Source organism: Rana temporaria, chromosome 2 (assembly GCF_905171775.1).
Source record: "Rana temporaria chromosome 2, aRanTem1.1, whole genome shotgun sequence".
NCBI lineage: Eukaryota > Metazoa > Chordata > Amphibia > Anura > Ranidae > Rana > Rana temporaria.
In genome coordinates this window covers 47,946,613-47,967,695 of record NC_053490.1, presented here as the reverse complement: position 1 = coordinate 47,967,695, position 21,083 = coordinate 47,946,613, and the positions used below count along the sequence as shown (strand labels likewise).

General features: G+C 45.1%; 2 protein-coding genes across 2 annotated transcripts in view; one reads left to right on the top strand and one right to left on the bottom strand.

Moving 5' to 3' along the window:
• PIWIL4 (piwi like RNA-mediated gene silencing 4) overlaps positions 1 to 8,266 on the bottom strand; it is a 356,967-nt gene extending 348,701 nt beyond the window's left edge. Inside the window, exon 1 of the mRNA XM_040340167.1 lies at positions 8,123 to 8,266. The gene's annotated coding sequence lies outside the window, so the exon portion shown is untranslated. The remainder of the gene's footprint in view (positions 1 to 8,122) is intronic.
• Positions 8,267 to 15,266: 7,000 nt separating this feature from the next.
• On the top strand, positions 15,267 to 16,201 carry LOC120928519 (outer dense fiber protein 3-like). The gene has a single exon (XM_040339610.1). It carries the CDS (start codon positions 15,349 to 15,351, stop codon positions 16,117 to 16,119), a length of 771 nt encoding a protein of 256 aa, XP_040195544.1. The 5' UTR covers positions 15,267 to 15,348; the 3' UTR covers positions 16,120 to 16,201.
• Positions 16,202 to 21,083: the final 4,882 nt, after the last annotated feature.

Here is a 21,083-nt window from a genome sequence, read left to right as displayed (position 1 = left end):
GGGGCATCGCTTGGGATAGAGGGGTTAACACCTGGTATGACCCTCTTGGGTCGCAACCCTCCGGTCAGCATCCGTTCGGTGCGGACAATCTGGGTCCCTTGCTTGCGCCTTCCGACTGCGGTGAATTTACCTCAGATCGGTATTTTCACGGACCTCCGTAATCTCGCGAGACTTCGACGCCATCTTGCTGGCCGCCTCGCCAGCAGCTTCTCCTTCACAGGACACGCTCCTTCACGCGCGCCCTCGTTTCCCTCTCTCCCGCCCGGCACTCCTAGGGGCGGGACTGAGGGAGTCTTTCAGCCAATCGCGGCTCGCTGCAGTCTCACGTGACTGCATTTTTTGAGCTGGACTGTGCGCCTTTGCACTAGCCTCCAGTGTGCGGAGAGCGGTGTTTCTGACAGGTCACGGCGGCAGTTTACCTGCAGATAAGTGGAATTAGCTACCTTATTAGCAAATCGGAGCACTCATAGGAGTGAACCCCCCTTAGATCTCAGACGAGAAAAATTTTATACTGTTATCAAAAGATAGTTGATGTGAACGGAGCACTCATAGTAGAGTGGTCCGTTTTAGGTACTATAATTAGGATTTTCTGTACTGTATTTCAATATAACTTAACATGGCAGAACGATCTGGAGTGGTACTGAAGGACCAATCAGGTCCAGGGGCAGACCCTGAGAACCCGCAGCTATTTACTGCGATCCAGATACGAGAGCTCATCAATAGCTCCATCCAGGCTGCCTTGGCACATAATTTTAACCCCCCCAGTACTCAGACAGAGGTGGTTAAACAAGGCAAAGCACCTTGCAAACGCAAGCACTTAAATACTTGCATCGACTCCCCGGCAGGGGAAGTACAATCACTGCATGAGGCAGGACCCTCCACGGCCTGCCAACCCAGCCTCCCGGACAATGAGCGACCCTTGAGATCCAAGGAGTATCCCCAAAAGAAACTTAAACTTATCCATCGAGCCAAACCGGACTCATTTAATGAGGATTCGGATGAGGAGATTTCCGAAGTATCATTGTCGTCAGCAGCTGATGACTCTGATTATGAACAGGAGGAGGCTGGGCAACTGGCTACTGAGATGGAAGCCAATGCGGATATATCATCCGAAATACTCCTGGACTCCCTTGGGGAGCCATTTTTTAACCCGGAAAATATTTCTCACCCCAGATCCGGGGACTGGGCACCCCTTCCGCAAGTGTCCCAATACGTGGAACACTGGACTAGGAGGTCCTTAGATAGAACAAACAGAAATAAACTGAGAGCGGAGTGCCCCAGACCTGTCATTCCTAAAAAGGTGACAACTACTCCGGAAATTGACCCTGTATTGCTAAAATACCTGACAAAATCGGGCAAGTATGCTAAGAAGGGCATAGAACGCTCGTTCAAAACGATCCAGGATCGCATTTTAGACATGTTAGGTCCCTTAACAAAAATACTTAATTTATCGGAGCAGGCAGCCGCCACTGAAAGTTCAGTGGATTTAGGCCAACTGAGAGGATGGGCACAACGGGCCATCTGTCTGTTGGGCTCAGCCAACACGTCCTGCGCGGTTGAACGCCGCAGGTCCATTTTGATGAAGCTTGATCCGCAACTCTCGCACTTAGCGGAAGCAGAACCTGGCCCATCAGCAGAAGGTCTCCTATTCGGAGACGATTTGATGAAAAACATCAACCGGTTTGTGGGCCTCTTTAATAGTCTAGACAAGGCTCAGACTTCTCTAAAGAAATCCGGATATGGCCCTAAGGTTTTTAACAAGGCCGGCAGAGGAAGAGGCCGATCTGCCGGCCGAAGCAATTACTACAGGGCCTACCCTAGGGCACCCGCTCGAGCTTACGCACCAGTACAACAGCAGTATCCCGTACCGGTGGCACAACCAGCTCCATTCTTCCCTCCTAGAGGACGCCCATGGAGAGGACGCGGTGGCAGAGGCTTCCCCAGATCCCGTCCATACACCGGTAAGTGCATCTACGAATTACCACACGCATATACCTGTAGGGGGCAGGCTGAGACATTTTTCCCACGTCTGGTACACGATTACAGCAGACGCGTGGATACTGGCCGCAGTAGCGGGCTATCAAATAGACTTTATATCTCAACCGATCAGGCCTATCCAACCCCGACCCATACATCTTTCAACTCAGAACGTACACCTCATAGACGAGGAACTGCAGGAACTAGTTTCAAAACAGGCGGTGGTAGAAGTAGACCCTTTATCTCCCGGGTTCGTGAGCAACCTCTTCTTAGTAAGGAAGAAAGACGGAGGTTACCGACCGGTGATCAATTTGAAAGAACTAAACCAATTCGTGACGTATCGTCACTTCAAAATGGAAGGAATACATTTTTTGAGAGATCTCCTCGTTCCGGGAGATTGGCTGGTCAAGATAGACCTCAAAGATGCGTACCTAACGGTCCCTATGCACCAATCATCTCAAAATTTCCTAAGATTTATATGGAGAGATCGCATGTGGCAGTTCACTTGCTTACCCTTCGGCCTATCGTCAGCCCCATGGTGCTTCACCAAAATTATGAAACCAGTGGTGGCAGCACTACGATGCAGAGGAGTCCGCTTGATAATTTATCTGGACGACCTTCTAATTATGGCCCGTTCCAAAACACAGGCCGAACTACACAAACGATGGACAGTGTCACTCTTGCAGGATCTGGGGTTCCTGATCAACCACTCAAAGTCGGTACTATCTCCAGCCCAAGAAATGGAGTTTTTGGGGTTTGCTGTGGACACCAGACAGGCTGTCTTACGCTTACCCAAATCCAAATTGGCCTTGATCAGGAAAGAAATCAGAACGGTTTTACGCAAAGGGCAGGTATCCTTGAGAGTCCTCTCACGCGTAGTCGGGCTTCTATCGGCCTCCATTCAGGCAATTTTCCCAGCCCCATTACATTATCGGGCCTTACAACGGCTCAAGACCCTCCATTTACGGCAAGGCCTCCGTTATTCGGACAAGGTCAATCTTTGTTCGGAATCGGAAGAAGAACTGCGGTGGTGGCTGCGACATGCAGTCGAGTGGAATGGCAAGACAATCTTCAGCTCTCGACCGGACGTCATCTTAGAATCAGACGCGAGTCGACAGGGCTGGGGAGCTCGTTGTGGCATTCACACCACAGGAGGGACTTGGTCAGTAAACGAATCCGCTTTCCACATCAATGCGTTGGAGTTACTGGCGGCCCTCTTCGCTGTCAGGAGTTTTCTCTCTCAGAGCTCCAACTGTTGCGTCCTTTTACGCATGGACAACGTGGCGGCGGTGCAATATATCAATCGTCTAGGGGGCGCGAAATCCAAGCTGCTTGCGGACATCGCATCCGAATTCTGGAGATTTTGCCTATCTCGCGACATTATCCCGGTGGCGGAATACATTCCAGGGACGTCCAATTGGGTGGCAGACTGGAACTCGCGATATCTGACAGATTCCAGCGATTGGAGATTGGACAGATCGGTTTTTTCGGGTCCTACAAGACCTCTGGGGCCCGTTTCACACGGATCTGTTCGCCTCCAGACTCAACCGACAGTTACCCCACTTCTACAGCTGGAGACCGGATCCGGAAGCAATGGCAGTGGACGCATTTCTCCAGAGGTGGCCCGAGGGAATACATTATGCGTTTCCACCATTCACGCTGATCACCAGGCTTCTACTTCACATAGCCTCTCAGAGGGCGACGATTGTTCTAATCACTCCTTGGTGGCCGACACAACCGTGGTTCCCTCTGATTCTGGGAATGTCGATCGACTACCCCAGACTCCTCCCCCACTCAACACATCTGCTGACAAATCCGACCAAGGGTCTACACCCATTACTCCTGGGAGGCAAACTGCTTCTCCTGGCATGGTTGGTTTCGGGATGCCAGAATCGGGTACAGACCTTTCGCAATCAGCTAGAGACCTCCTCGCCCTGGCCTGGGCCCCAGGGACTAGATCGGCATATCGATCTGCCTGGGGACTATGGATTCGTTGGTGTAATAGACAACAGATTGATCCCACTCAGGCTTCTGTCGCCTCAGTGGTAAACTACCTAGCAGAATCTTACGAATCGGGAAAATCATACAGTTCCCTTAACGTTTATAGGTCTGCTATCTCAGCTTATCATTCTCCAGTAGAATGTTTACCTATCGGCCGACACCCTTTGGTATGTCGTTTACTACGTGGCATTAAATATACACGTCCACCCCGTCCACGCTACCAGTCCACCTGGGATGTCTCCAAGGTCCTCCAACTATTTTCCTCATGGGAAGACAACGATCGGCTTTCCTTAAAGATGCTATCCCTTAAACTGACTACGCTACTTTGTCTAATTTCCATAAAAAGAATCTCGGACGTGAGAGCCCTGGACGAGATTACATTCGGTTTTCTATCCACTATTTCTATCGCATCCACGGTTATGCGTGGTCCGTTGCCTCCAAGCATATGAATTGCGCACATCAAATCTACGTTCTCCAAACTTTCCTCAATTGTTATGCCGCGTACACACCATCGTTTTCTGCGATGGAAAAAAACGTCATTTTCAAAAACGTCAATTTAATTGACCGTGTGTGGGCAAAAACGTTGTTTTATGTCTTCTAAAAAACGACAGAAAAAAATTGAAGCATGCTTCAATTTTATGTGTCGTTTTTGGCCGACGTCGTTTTCTGTGTTCTAAACATTCACCGTGTGTACGTAAAAACGTCGATTTAAGCCCGCGCTCATTCATGTAAAACGACTGTTCAGAATGGAATCAGCACATTCGTTAAGGTGTTTTTCAGCTTATAGACAAGAAAACGAAATATAAAGCACAGTCACTGAAAATCACGAATCGTATCTCACCAAACTTTTACTAACACGCAGCAACACGATATCAGCAAAAGAGGCCGTCTTCCGCATGGAAACGACCCTTTATAGTGACGTCGTGCGTGATTGACGGAACTGCGCTGTGCTAGAGCGTTGTGAAAAAGCGATGGTGTGTATGCTACGTCGTTGTTCAAATTGAAGTTTGAAAAATGACGTTTTTTTAAAGCACATAAAGCGTCGCATTTTTCCATCGCAGAAAACGATGGTGTGTACGCGGCATTAGTCTCATACGTACATCCACACCATCCGGTATCTTCAGCCACTTTGGCTAGATGGGTGAGATTGGTGATGGCAATGTCGGGTATAGATGTATCCATCTTTGGCGCACACTCGACCAGGGGGGCTATGGCCACTAAGGTGGTTACTTCAGGGGGTTCTCTTTCAGACCTCTTGGCGGCAGCCGACTGGTCGTCAGAATCGACTTTTCGTCAATTTTACTTTAGACCAGAGAATCATGTCTCATTATCTGTCATTAACTCTTAAGATATGGTATAATCTCTAACTGTTCCATTACTCATCCAGTGGGTGTTTTGAATATTGCATGTATATTGTATTTATGGTCTGACAGATTATATATATATATGTAGTTATAAGCTTTGAACTTGCAAGATATGAGCCTCCTGTCTGATATATAAATTGAGATTTTCCTAGCTTGTGACGGAAAATATTAGTTATATGAAGACAGGAGGCGAGTATCTTCCCTCCCGACCCACCCTATCACGGATATTTGTCTATTCTATTCTCAGGTTATTGAATCTCCATATCAAGTTATCGTTAACGCTTAAGCAGTGGAATCCTGAGCCCCCGTTGGGGCGAAATTTGTTCCGTATCTCCGTTTGGAGTCGTTGACAGCGCGGTTGCTGTTCATTTACTACCTTGTTCCGATACCACGACAAGAAGGATCGACGGGCCGGTGACTCCGGTGTGAAGTTTCTGGAGGTATCCTGTTATGCCATTCGTTCAAGAAAGAGGAAGAAGTACAGCAGAGCAGTCCCTTATATACATACCACCGGGAGGTGTGGCTTAGACTTGCCGGGACTGCTGGGAATTGTAGTTTTCTTTTATCCACCATTTTAGGTGAAAAAAGTTAACAAATTACATAAAATATAAAGAATAAATTTTCTGCTATGAGCATTTAATAAAGAAAGATAAATGCAAGATACTCGCCTCCTGTCTTCATATAACTAATATTTTCCGTCACAAGCTAGGAAAATCTCAATTTACGCAGCGCAATTGCTTAGTTGCGCCGGCGTATAGAGTGCTCCTGATTCAGAGGGCTCGATACTCCGACTGCAGCCTAAGATATGACTGGCATAAGGCTCTTATGCCATCGTATCGTTGGCTGCATTCTTACGCTGGCTGCTAGGTGGCGTTCCCGTAGTGGTCAGCGTATAGTATGCAAATTGCATACTAACGCCGATTCACAACCCTACGCGAGCCCTGCGTACGCAGTTTCCGTTCGTCGGTTTCTGCGTAAGGCTGCCCATGCTATTAGCAGGGGCAGCCAATGCTACGTATACCCGTCGTTCCCGCGTTGCGAATTTAAAATTTAACATCGTTTGCGTAAGTGAATTATGAATGGCGCTGGACGCCATTTACGTTCACTTTGAAGCAAATGACGTCCTTGCGACGTCATTTGCCGCAATGCACGTCGGGAAAGTTTCCCGACGGAGCATGCGCACTACGTTAGGTGCGGGAACGCGCCTAATTTAAATGATCCACGCCCCCTACGGGATCATTTAAATTACGCGCCCTTACGCCGGGCAGTTTTAAGGAGCGCCCGCGCAAATTACGTAGCTACTGTTTCATGAATGAAGCGTAGCGCAGATAATTTGCGTAGGGTAAAAGTGAGAAGTGCGCAGCGGTACCTGAATCTACCCCAGTGATATGTCTCCTCCTCCAGGCAGTCCACTCCCCCCGCAGTTAGAAACACCTCCCTAGGGAACATTTAACCCCTTGATCGCCCCCTAGTGTTAACCCCTTCCCTGCCAGTGACATTTATACAGTAATCAGTGGCTATTTTTAGCTCTGATCGCTGTAAAAATGTCAATGGTCCCAAAAAAAGTGTCAAAACTGTCCGATCTGTCCGCCGAAATGTCGCAGTCATGCTAAAAATTACTGATCACCGCCATTACTAGTAAAAAAAAATACCGTATTTATCAGCGTATACCGCACACTATTTTGCCCTGAAAATCAGGGCAAAATCGTGGGTGCGCGGTATACGCTGATACCCGCTTTCCCGCCACAAGTTTGAATACTGCGCCGGCATATACCGAGCGCAGTACACTCGTGTATCTTCGGGCAGTCTCGGCGCCTCTCGCGCTGACGTCCTGAGCGTACAGGACGTCAGCGCGAGAGTTGCCGAGCCTGCCCGACGATACACGAGTGTACTGCGCTCGGTATATGTCGGCGCAGTATTCAAACTCGGCGCGGGAAACGAGCGGGGAGGACGCGCAGACGCCGCAGGACCAGACGAAGAGGACACCCGAAGCCGCAGACGGACGACGGACCCGACGAAGAGGACACCCGAAGCCGCAGACGGACGCCGGACACGACGAGGCCGCCGATGGACGCCACGCAAGACACCAAAACTGTAAGTACAAAACATCTTTTTTCCACAGGAATTCGGGCAACTTTAGGGGTGCGCGCTATACCCCGATAAAGCGCGCACGACCGCGCAATTGTCAGTTAAAGTGACGCAGCGCCGAATTCGCAAAAAATGGCCTGGTCATTAAGGGGGGTTAAAACCTTCCGGTGGCTGAAGTGAATAAAGCGCATTGTTTGATGCCTAATAAATGCTTCCCAAGCGCCCCTATGCGTATTTGATGCGTGGTTGACGCACCATAAAAACGCGCCCCGGTTTTCTTTTTCTGTGTGTGGATCGGGCCCGATGTGTCGTATTATAAAATACAGAATGAAGATCTACACAACATGGCTGACTGAGGCCTCATAGAGGAAAGTGGGAGGGGCGGGCCTCATCACCACACAGACTCCGCCCATTACTCCAAAATGTAAAGGGGGGGTCGGTGTGGGAACACATTCTGATTTGGTTTCCTTTTTTTCTGTCTCTGTTAAAACTTTATCCACAACAAACAATGCTTATTAACAGTAAAAACAAACAAATACAGAAGATTCACTGACAGGAGACAGAGAAGAGGAGGAGGAGACGTCACACCCACCACACCCCTCATAGAGGTGACAGGACATCACTGATAGGAGCTACACACACCCGTACGCACTACAGAGGGGCCACTAAAAATCCCCCTCAACCAAACTCACCGTTCTCTTCGCTCTCCGCTCCGCTCCGGATGAAGTGATCTCCGCTCACCACGCAGTAAAGAATACCAACGCCACGCCCCCGAGCTCCGCGCCAAAAATGCGACCACACCCTCCCGCTTGCCTGAGTAAGGGCGCCGCCTAGAGGGTCACGTGATGCCCGAAGAACCAGTGGTAGAGCAGCTGAGGAAGTGGCCGTGCGACGCGGTGTCGCAAATCTGCTGGGTGACTGTCCCTCACCACGTGTGAGGATTTATTTATTTATTATATTTATATAGAGTAATAAAACACTCCCTTAGTATATTATATACGTAATGTCAAATATTTAGTGTATATCTGATATATAAAATAACAGGATTTGGTAGAACATAGACTGTATAATCAATAGGATAAAACAAGATATTCAATATAGAATATGTCATATTAAATATATAGAATAAAATATTATATTTAGTGTAACATCATATATTTATTATAAAATGTTTACTATATAATATATTTAATATTTAGAATGAAATAGTTTTATTTTCCAAATTAACTATAGTAAATAAATATTTTATTCTTTATATTGAATATATTATCTGTTATGCTAACTATAATATTATATTAAATATTTAGCCTAAAATATGTAATATATATAATAAAATAATATAGTTAGCATAACATATTTACCATATAATATATTTAATATATAAAATTAAATAGTTTTAGTCTCCAAAATAACTATAATAAATAGTTAAGGCTAAATATATTATTTTATTCTTTATATTGAATATATTATCTGTTATGCTAACTTTATTATGATATTAAATATTTAGCCTAAAATATGTAATATATATAATAAAATAATATATAGCTAGATTCACGTCGGAGAGCCTAACGTTAGGCAGGCGTAGTGTATCGCATATACGCTACGCCGCCGTAAGTCAGAGAAGCAAGTGCTGTATTCACAAAGCACTTGCGTCCTAAGTTACGGTCGGCGTAGCGTAAATGTGCCGGCCTAAGCGCGCCTAATTCAAATGAGGAACAGGGGGGCGTGTTTTATGTTAATGAATCGTGACCCGATGTGATTGACGTTTTTAACGAACGGCGCATGCGCTGTCCGTGGACATATGCCAGTGTGCATTGCTCCAAAGTACGCCGCAAGGACTTATTGGTTTCGACGTGAACGTAAATTATGTCCAGCCCCATTCACGCGGGAACGACGTCCATACTAAACATTGGCTAGGCCAGCTTTTTGGTGGAATAACTTTACGCCTGAAAACGCCTTACGTAAACGGCGTATCTTTACTGCGACGGGCAAGCGTACGTTCGTGAGTAGGCGTATCTTGCTGATTTACGCATTCTAGGCGTAAATCAGCATTCACGCCCCTAGCTGCCGGCGGAACTAGACAGCTAAGATACGACGGCGCAGGCCGTCGTATCTTAGCTACATTTAAGTGTATCTCAATTTGAGAATACACTTTAATGTACGACGGCGCAGATTCAGAGTTACGACGGCGTATCTACTGATACGCCGGCGTAAACCTCTCTGAACCTGGCTAATAGTTAGCATAACATATTTAATATATAGAATTAAATAGTTGTATTCTCTAAAGTAAGTAGTTAAGGCTAAATATATTATTTTATTCTATTTATTGAATATATTATATGGTAATATGTTATGCTAACTATACTATGTTAGTCTATATATTAAATAGATTATATGTTACACATGTTAGGCTAAATATATTATTTTATTCTATGTATTAACTATATTATATATTTATTTTAAAATATTTCATATATATATTATATATATAAAATATAGTTAATACATATAGTTATAGTATAGTTACATATAGTTATAGTTAATACATAGAATAAAAGAATACATTTAGCCTAAAATATTTATTATATATAATAAAACAATATAGTTAGCATAACATATTTACCATATAATATATTCAATATAAAGAATAAATTAATATATTTAGCTTAAAATGTGTAATATAAAAAATATTTAATATATAGAATTAAAAAATATTTTTAAAGCAGAGCTCCAGGTTCCTTCAGGAAAAACATTTAAAGTCACCAGCTACACATGCTGGGCCAGATTTACGTTACGCCGCCGCAAGTTTTTGAGGCAAGTGCTTTATTCAGAAAGCACCTGCCTCTAAAGTTGCGGCGGCGTATCGTAAATCCCCCGGCGGAATTAAAATTTTGCGGCTAGGGGGCGTGTAAAATTTGCGCCGTCCGCAAATTTTACCCAGCGTGCATTGCTCCAAATGACGTCGCAAGGACGTAAAAAATTAAAAACTCGGCGCGGGAACGACGGCCATACTTAACATAGGATACGCCGCACTTACCCCTTTTATAGCAGGGGTAACTTTCCGCCGGAAAAAGCCAAACGCAAACAACGTAAAAAAAAAAGCGCCGGGCGGTCGTTCGTTTCTGAATCGGCGTACATGCTCATTTGCATATTCGACGCGTAAAAGATACGGAAGCGCCACCTAGCGGCCGGCCTGGAATTGCAGCCTAAGATCCGACTATGTAAGTCACTTACACCTGTCGGATCTTAGGCATATCTATGCCTAACCTGATTCTATGAATCAGGCGCATAGATATGACCGGCCGGACTCAGAGATACGACGGCGTATCAGGAGATACGCCGTCGTATCTTCTTTCTGAATACGGCCCGCTGACTTTTAGTATTAGGACACTTACCTGTCCAGGGATCCCATGGTGTCCTCCCCCCAACCAATTTTTCAATCGGCTCTCAGTTGCTGCCCCCGCCATCTTTGCTAAGGGAATCCGGCGGTGAAGCCTTGCTGCTTTACAGCCGGTGTCCTACTGCGCATGCAAGAAGTGTGCATCGCTTTGTGAATGACCCAGCTGCAGAAGAAGGAAGAGGGTGGCCGAACTTCTGGCTGAGTTCGCCACAGCAAAGTCAGCCATAAGTGGGGATGGGTACCTGTCACAAACAGGTACCCGATCCCTCCTCCCCCCGAAAGGTGCCAAAAGTGGCAGAGGAGGTGAGAAGGAGGCAGAAAAGTGGAGCTTCCCCTATTAGGCCCCATACACACGAGAGGATTTATCCGCGAATACGGTCCAGCGGACCGTTTCCGCAGATAAATCCTCTCGAGGATTTGTGCGGATTTCTATGCGATGGAGTGTACTCACCATCGCATTGAAATCCGCGCCGAAATCCTCTGGCGATGACGTGTCGCGCCTTCGCCGCGATTATGACGCGGCGACGTGCGCGACGCTGTCATATAAGGAATTCCACGCATGCGTCGAATCATTACGACGCATGCGGGGGATCCCTTCGGACGGATGGATCCGGTGAGTCTATACAGACCAGCGGATCCATCCGTTGGGATGGATTCCAGCAGATAGATTTGTTTGGCATGTCAGCAAATATTTATCTGCTGGAATCCATCCCAGGGGATAAATATCCGCGGAAACAGATCCGCTGGAGTGTACACACCATAGGATCTATCCGCTGAAACCCATTCGCTGGGATTTTTCAGCGGATGGATTCTATCGTGTGTATGGGGCCTTAGATGGAGGTCCGCTTTAATATGTTTAGCATAGAATATTTATTATTATTTTATTATTTTATTTTGTCTTTAGTTATACTTTAACCACTTACCTACCAGGCCAATTTTTACACTACTCCCCTACATGTAAAAATCATATTTTTTTTGCTAGAAAATTACACAGAACCCCCAAACATTATATATGTTTTTTTAGCAGAGACCCTAAAGAATAAAAATGGTCATTGCAACTTTTTATCTTGGACAGTATTTGTGCAGCAATTTTTTAAATGCATTTTTTTTTAAAGCCCAATTATTTAGCATATTGTGAAAAATGATGTTACATCAAGTAAATAGATACCTAACATGTCACACTTTAAAATTGTGGAATGGCGCCAGACTTCGGTATTTAAAAATCTCCATAGGCAATGCTTTAATTTTTTTAACAGTAGGCATGTTTTGAGTTACAGAGAAGGTCTATGGCTAGAATTATTGCTCTCATTCTAACGTTTGCGACGATACCTCACATGTGTCGTTTGAACGTCGTTCACATATGTGGGCGCAACTTTTTTTTTATAAGAGTGAGCACACGGGGACAGGGGCGCTTTAATTTAAATTTTATTTTTTATTGTTAATTTTACTTGTATTTTTCTAGTTTGATGCTCTCTTTTAAAAAAAAAAAATAATCACTTTTATTCCTATTACAAGGAATGTAATAGGAATAGTGTGTGACAGGTCCTCTTTTGCAGTGAGATATGGGGTCAATAAGACCCCACATCTAACCTCTATACTGGGAAGCCTAATAAAAAAAAAAAAAAGACCCTGGCCTTCCAGCCGTGGTGGCGGCTTTTTTTCAAATGCAGAGGCCGGGCACGATGTCATAACATCACGCCCAGCCTCCAAACGATCATAGAGACTCCGGGGACCATCTGGCCCACCTGAAATCTCGATGGTCAACATCCGCCAACAGTCTGTTCTTTCTCCGGTTCGTCTATGGCATGGGCGAGCCGCGAGAAGAGGGGAAGGGGGGCGGCCTATAAGAACGATCAAGCGGCTATGATTATTCTTATGAATGAATGACTTGTATAGCGCTACTCATGTGAACTGAATCGCCTCTGGGCGCTTTTTCCAGCCAGAGTCTGCTTGGCTGGTGCGGTCATTTTACCCCGTAGGATCGTGACACGCTTGGGTGTAGGGAATCGCCGGCTGAAAAAGAAGATATCTGAATGATGCCTGTAACTGCACCCATCATTCAGATATCACCACCCAACCGACTAAATCATATTACGTTGGGTGGGTGGGAAGTGGTTAATAATTAAAATATATCATATTTCTAGCTACATGATACCTAATGAGTTGTATTGCAGGAAACACCTTCTTTTCTGAATAGTGCTAACCTCCAAAACCTATGAAGGACACACACAGCCCTAAGGGCTCATGCACTCTGGCCCTAGAAAGCGCAGTTTTAGGCCTCATTCACACAAAATGGATCCACTTAGCGGTGTCCGCCAGCTCAGCAGGAGATCTCTGCTGAGCCAGCAGATGACAGGTCTGTCTCTGCTCACTGAGCGGATCCGAGCAGGCTTTACAGATGTTTGATGTGTATTTATTTAATTTTCTGCCTGTAAATGCACCTCTATGTTAGCCTATGTGTCCATGCATATGTAGACATTTAGGGCCAGATTCAGGTAGAATCGCCTTACTCTGTGGCGGTGTAACGTATTACATTTTCGTTACACCGCCGCAAGTTTTACAGGCAAGTGCTTGATTCACAAAGCACTTGCCTGTAAAGTTGCGGCGGCGTAGCGTAAATCCGCCCGGCGCAAGCCCGCCTAATTCAAATGGGGCGGGACCATTTAAATTAGGCGCGTTCCCGTGCCGAACGTACTGCGCATGCTCGTCCCTAAAAATTTCCCGACGTGCATTGCGCTAAATGACGTCGCAAGGACGTCTTTGGTTTCGACGTTAACGTAAATGGCGTCCAGTGCCATTCACGGACGACTTACGCAAACGACGCTAAATTTCAGATTTTGACGCGGGAACAACGGCCATACTTAACATTGTCTAGACCACCTAGAGGGCAGCTTTATCTTTACGCCGCGTATCTCTATGGAAACGGCGTACATTTACTGCGACGGGCAAAGCGTACGTTCGTGAATCGGCGTAACTAGTCATTTGCATATTCTACGCCGACCGCAATGGAATCGCCACCTAGCGGCCGGCCTAGAATTGCAGCCTAAGGGAGATCTATGCGTAACCTGATTCTATGAATCAGGCGCATAGATACGACCTTCGTATCTCAGAGATACGACGGCGTATCAGGAGATACGCCGTCGTATCTCTTTTATGAATCTGGCCCGTAGGCTTCATTTCCATGGACGTTTTTGGACGCTTTTTACAGCCACTTTTCTGAGCGTTTTTTGCAGCTTAAAAACGGCTCTCCATGTTAGTCTATGGCCTCATGCCCACCATGACGTTTTTGAGCTGTAGATGGCTGAGCCGTTTTTAAGCTGCAAAAAAAAAACAGGACCAGTGCGTTCTGAAGCTCCAGCCTTAGAGCTGTAAAAACGCCACACATTAAAAAACGCGCAAAAACTCTACCGCAGCGTTTTTGAGCTCCAGCTCAAAAAATAAATAAAAAATTAAATCAAAAAACATGGACAGGCGTTTTTTAAGCTGTAAAAAAGGCTAAGGCCTTGTACACACGGTCGGACCAAACCGATGTGACTGGTCCGACGGACCGTTTTCATCGGTTCACCTCTGAAGTGGCCTGATGTGCGTACACACCATCAGTTCAAAATCCGATCGGGTCAGAACGCGGTGACGTAAAACACACAACTTGCTGAATAAAACGAAGTTCAATGCTTCCAAGCATGCGTCGACTTGATTCTGAGCATGCGCGGGTTTTGAACCGATGCTGTACTAACCATCGGTTTGGTCCGATGGGGCAGCGGTCCATCGGTTCGGTTTTGAAGCATGTTTAGAAATTTTGGACCGAAGGAAAACAGACCGATAGCCTATACACACGGTCGGTTTGGTCCGATGAAACTGAACTTCGGTTCATTCTCATCGGACCAAACCGACTGTGTGTACGGGGCCTAAGGCTTCATTTACATGGACGTTTTTGGACGTTTTTACAGCCACTTTTCTGAGCTTTTTTTGCAGCTTAAAAACGGCTCTCCATGTTAGTCTATGGCCTCATGCCCACCATGACGTTTTTGAGCTGTAGATGGCTGAGCCGTTTTTAGGCTGCAAAAAAAAACCAGGACCAGTGCGTTCTGAAGCTCCATCTTAGAGCTGTAAAAACGCCAGACGTTAAAAAACGCAAAAAAATTAGCAAAAACGCTAAAAACCGCTACCGCAGCGTTTTTGAGCTCCAGCTCAAAAAAAACAAAACATGGACAGGCGTTTTTAAGCTGTAAAAAAGGCTAAAAAAAAGTGGCTGTAGAGCAGGGATAAGCAATTAGCGGACCTCCAGCTGTTGCAAAACTACAAGTCCCATCATGCCTTTGCCTCCAGGTGTCATGCTTGTGGCTGTCAGAGTCTTGCTATGCCTAATGGGACTTGTAGTTCTGCAACAGCTGGAGGTCCGCTAATTGCATATCCCTGCTGTAGAGGAAGAAACGGCTCAGGAGTCAGGACCTGAACATCTCTGGCCTTCAGTCATACGTCTTTGTGCATGGTTTCTGACATCCCACATATCAGCTCACTATGACGTCTGAAGCTTATATTGGAACCTGGAGGCCCCACAGACCCATAGGGCCAATTTCAGCTCTTTACACCAGCCCAGGACCTAAATATGCATTGCCAGGGACCACAGGTTACAACCAGCACGATCCTAGTAAATACAGAGCACCTGCATATAGCGTTGGTATTCGCCGTTTAATTTTTGACGATAACTGCTCCCCAGGACCAAAGTATCTAGTGCCAGCTAATATCACCATCAGGGGCAAAGTTGGCACACCAGCATATTCACTCTATGGAAGACCCAAGGATCTAAACGCTTTCAGCACTCCTGGACCAGGTAGTTACGTTATTGAGAGTGCTGAGAAATATGCTTATCGGTCAGCTCCAAAATATTCGCTAGGTTCAAGAACAAGGACATTTAGCAATGACCAAACACCAGGTCCAGCAGCATATACGCTTCCACCTGTGCTTGGGCCAGAAATTGTTAGCAAATCATCGGCACCGAACTTCTCTATGATTGGACGAAGCAAGATAGGAAGCTTCCATGAAGATCTTCAGAAAACACCAGGACCTGGAACCTACCGCACTGTTGAGCCATCAACATATAAATATAAACCTCCACAGTACAGTATGACCGCCAGAAACCCCCTGCCTGGAGACACCACACAAAAACCAGGACCAGGAGCCCATAGTCCAGAAAAGGTGCACTTGTCTCAACGTCAAGCCCCCCGGTTCTCCTTCGGAATGCGACACTCTGAGTATGTTACTCCATTGATTGTGGATGTAAAAGACTAAACAGCAGTCTACGAGTATGGACCTACTGTCAGAAGAAGAACAAAAAAGCAAAGCTATGCTTTGCTATTAAGAATTAAAATTGTACAACTAAAAAAAAAAAAAGTGGCTGTAATAACGTCCATGGAAATGAAGCCTGAAAGGCATATTAGAAGAGGAGTGTTTATAAACAGAGAAGAAAAACATCACCAGTGCATTCAAGAGAGGAGCCTTTGGGCAAAAAAATTATAAATGCTTGATGCACCTAAGATGTGTTTAGCACTTGAGCGTCCATTCATTCCAATGGGCAGAATAAATGAATATTATGGTCAATGGAATCCATTGCTCTTCAAATGCTTGACGCACCTATAGCCTGTTCAAAACGCTGCTTTATACAAGGTATAAGGTTATACCACTGCTTTATAAATTTATAAATCAGCCTAGAAGTGGTTCTACATTCATTAGGTTTTTTTACATTAGCATTCTATGCATAAGACCCCTTTCACAATGGATCACTTTGCAGGCACTATAAGGCTAAAAATAGCGCCTGCAAAGCGACCTGAAATAGCCGCTGCTGCCTCTCTAATGTGAAAGCCCCAAGGGCTTTCACACTGGAGCAGTGCGCTAGCAGGACGGTAAAAAAAGTCCTGAAAAGCAGCATCTTTGGAGCGGTGTGTATTCCGCTCCTCCACCGCTCCTGCCCAATAAAATCAATGGGACACCGCGGCTATACCGCTGGAAAATCGCCTCGCAGAGGCACTTTGCGGTGGTTTTCACCCTTTCTCGGCCACCAGCGGGGGGTAAAAGCACCATGCTAGCGGCCGAATAGTGCCGCAAAATTGACAGTAAACCAGTGTGAAAGGGGCCTTAAAGCAGAGTTCCACCCAAAAGTGGAACTTCTGCTTTTCTGATTCTTCTTCTTCTGATTCTCTCTCTTTTTGTTTTTGCAGATTCATACTTACCTAGGTGGATGCAGCATTGGTCTGATGCTGCATCTGTCCCCTACCAGCTCTAAGACTGAGAACCGAGCGATCAATCACTGCCATTTACTCAGTTCCATTTACTCAGTTCTCAAAGCTTCATGAGCAGAGAGCTGGTGATTGTCAGTCACCGCTCTCTGCTCTGCTCCCCCCCTCGTTCACTGGAGCTCAGGGTTGTGGAGGGGGCAGGAGCAGCCCACCCTAGGCTCTCAGCAGCTCACTGGGTGCCGGCACAGGCATGCGGGCGAATCCCAACATTGTCGTGATCTTGCCCAAACCTGGACCAGCTCTGTGACATCAGCCAACAGCAGACTTCAGCCTGGCCAACTGTAACTGAGGGAAAGAGAGCTAGAATGGGCATTTGTGAGTGTTAACACACAATTCCCTGTTCTGCCAGGGGAGAGGAGACATGTTGTTTGTTCCTACTAAGTAGGAACAACAATATGTTCTCCCAAAGTCATTCCTACCCCCTCACGGTTAGAATCACTAACTAGGGAACACATTTAACTCCTTGATCACCCCCTAGTGTTAACCCCTTACCTGCTAATGACATTTACACATTAATCAGGGCATTTGTATAGCTCTGATCGCTATATAAATGTCAATGGTTCCAAAAAAATTAAATAAATCCTTCCCATAGTTTGTAGACGCTATCATTTTTGCGCAAACCAATCAATATATGCTTATGGTGATTTACCAAAAATATGTAAAAGAATACATATCGGCATAAACTGATGAAGAAATTTGTTTTTAAAAAACTTTTTGGGGGATATTTATTATAGCAAAAAGTAAAAAAAAAAATTTCAAAATTGTTGCTTTTTTTTTTTTTATAACCCAAAAAATAAGAACCACAGAGGTGATCAAATATCACCAAATTTCTATTTGGGTAAAAAAGGATGTCAATTTTGTTTGGGTACAACATCGCACAACCACAAAATTGTCAGTTAAATTGACGCAGTGCCATATCGCAAAAAATGGCAGCCAAATCTTCTGGTCTGTAGGCAGTTAAAGCAACTCTGTTGCAATTTTGTTAAACGTGAAAAGCAATGCCCTCTGCTAAGCACGAAAAATTAATACTTATGAAACCAAAAAAATAAAGAAAAGGTAAAAGCACAGAAAGACAACTGGCATATACCTCCCAACCGCCAACTTGTCTTGCAGACGGTGATGAATAACTGAAATACTTCTATTTGGAAAGTCCTCCGTCTAATCAATCACATTCATGTATATTCTCGGAGGTCGCTGATGTTACATCTTGTTCCTGTGCAGATTGTGCCTTGATCTCTGTGCCAGAAACAGCAAGAAATGCACCTTCCTCATCAGTAATAGATAAAAAGCACCTTTAATTAAACATACAGTAAATCCACTTACATGAAAAGACTGCATTTAAACCCCGGGGGGGCCATCTGAGTGGAGTGACCTCTTTTCCCTTCTCCTGTAGCCAGCAGTGAGAGGATAAAAGAGACCTACAGTGAGCAAAAATGCTATCTGACCACTGAGATCTGTGGCGATAGTAAGCGCATCGCGTGTCAGTAGCGGTATAGGTAACTCACATGAAACTGTATATTCTTTATTATATGACATTTAGGTGTTACATGCCAGATTGTTTGTCTGTGCTTTCACCTTTTCCTTTTTCATATGTGTTTATCAGCCCTGTATCTGTTGGGGAAGCAGTCATTTTTTTTCTCTTTCGGTTTAATCGGTATTAAAGTGATACTAAAGTCCTGTTTTTTGTTTTGTTTTTAGTTAAAAATAACAAACATGTTATACTTACCTGCTCTTTGTAATGGTTTTGCACAGAGCAGTCCAGATCCTCCTCTTCTGTTCTCCTGGCCCCTCACAACTGTTGGGTGCCCTCACAGCAAGCAGCTTGCTATGGGGGCACCCAAGCTGGGCCACAGGTCTGTGTGTTCAATCAGACATGGAGTCATGGCCCAGCCCCCCGCCGCTTTCTCTCCTTATTGGCTGACTGACTTTGACAGCAGCGGGAGACAATGGTGCCGCATTGCTGTCTCAGCCAATGAGGAGGGGAGTCCCAGGCAGCCGGGATGCTCCTGCTACATCGCAAGGAGATCGCGATGTCTGCCGGGCACCCGCGATTGCCCGTGAACACAGCAGGACCGTGGATCTGTGAGTGTAAACTCACAGATTCACATCCTGTCAGAGGAGAGGAGACCGATGGGGTGTTCCTTGTACAGAGGAACACTGATCTGTCTCCCCCCTTTGTGAGTCCCCTCCCCCTACAGTTAGAATCACTCCCTAGGGAACATATTTAACCCCTTGATCGCCACCTAGTGTTAACCCCTTCCCTGCCAGTCACATTTATACATTATTCAATGCATTTTTATAGCAGGGATCGCTGTATAAATGTGAATGGTCCCAAAATAGTGTCAAAAGTGTGCGATATGTCCACCACAATATCGTAGTCACTATAAAAATCGCAGATCTCCGCCATTACTAATAAAAAATAATAATAATACAAATGCTGTAAATCTATCCCCTATTTTCTAGACGCTATAACTTTTGTGCAAACCAATCAATATACGCTTATTGCCATTTTTTTTACCAAATATATGTAGAAGAATACATATCAGCCTAAACTGAGGAAAAATTTGTTTAAAAAAAATAAATAAAAAATTGGATATTTTTTATAGCAAAAAGTAAAAAATATTTTGTTTTTTCAAACTTGTCACTCTTCTTTTATTTATAGCGCAAGAGATAAAAACCCCAGAGGTAATCAAATACCACCAAAATAAATCTCTATTTGTGGGGAAAAAACGAAATTTCTATTTAAAGCGGAGGTTCACCCAAAAATCCACTTTTTGACATTAGCTGTAGCATACTGCTAACATCTGCAGTATGCTGTGTGTTTTTTTTTTTTTTTTTTACTTGTACTTATCGTTATATGAGCCCTTGTTTTCCGGCTCCGAGCGGGGAATCCTGCGGGGAATGGGCGTTTCTAAGCGAAGAGGAGTTGATTGACGGCTGCTAAGGCGCGTCTTGGCCTCTGTTTAATCTTCAATGCCATGATGCTGCACATGTGATCAGTTATGACACCAGCCATTGGATGGTTTGACAGTTTGGTTGAGAGCACAACCAATGTGACAGTTAGCATTCCCGGCATGCCAGGAATGTAACTGCTTTTTCAAACTGTTAAATTGATGGGTTTACTTCCGCTTTAAGGATGCTGGAAAGTTCATTTTGAGGGTGAACCTCCGCTTTAAGTACAGTGTTGCATGACCGTGCAATTCTCATTCAAAGTGTGACAGCGCTGAAAGCTGAAAAATGGCTTGGGTGAAAGTGCCCTGTATTGAGTTGTTTAAAGTGCAAATGTGGGTCAGATGTTACCCCCAATCAATAAGAGCTCATTCACACCTCCGCGACAAAACGCCCGACGCTCGTGCCGCTGGAGGGGAGAATTCCCATTGCTGTCTATGGAGATGGTTTACATCTAATAGACGCCGTACGCCTGCCGCCTGAAAAAAAGTCCCGGACCCTTTTTTTCAGGCGGCATTGGCGTTCGGCCATACAAAGCAATGGGAAGGCTTTGTTTAAAAAAAAAAAAAAAAAAGTTACACACTCGCGGCAAAATACGCCGCGTACGCGGCGTATCTTGACGCGGAGGTGTGAATGCAGCCTAAGCCTGAAGAAGGTCAAAATGTTTCCGGCAGTAAATATTGTGTTAGATAAGGGAGCAGATTCAGATGCAAAAATGTTGTTAACAAAACTACTTTACCTTAGGGCAGTGTTTCCAAAATTCCAGTCCTCAAGGCACACCAACAGGTCATGTTTTCAGGATTTCCCTCAGATGAAACGGCTGTGGTAATTACTAAGGCAGTGAAACTGATCAAATCACCTGTGCAAAATAATGGAAAGCCTGAAAACATGACCTGTTGGTGTGCCTTGAGGACTGGAGTTGGGAAACACTGCCTTAGGGCAACTGATTCATATTTCAAACATGTACAACCTCCAATTTCAAAAGTTTTCTAAAGAAAAGTTCTTACAGAA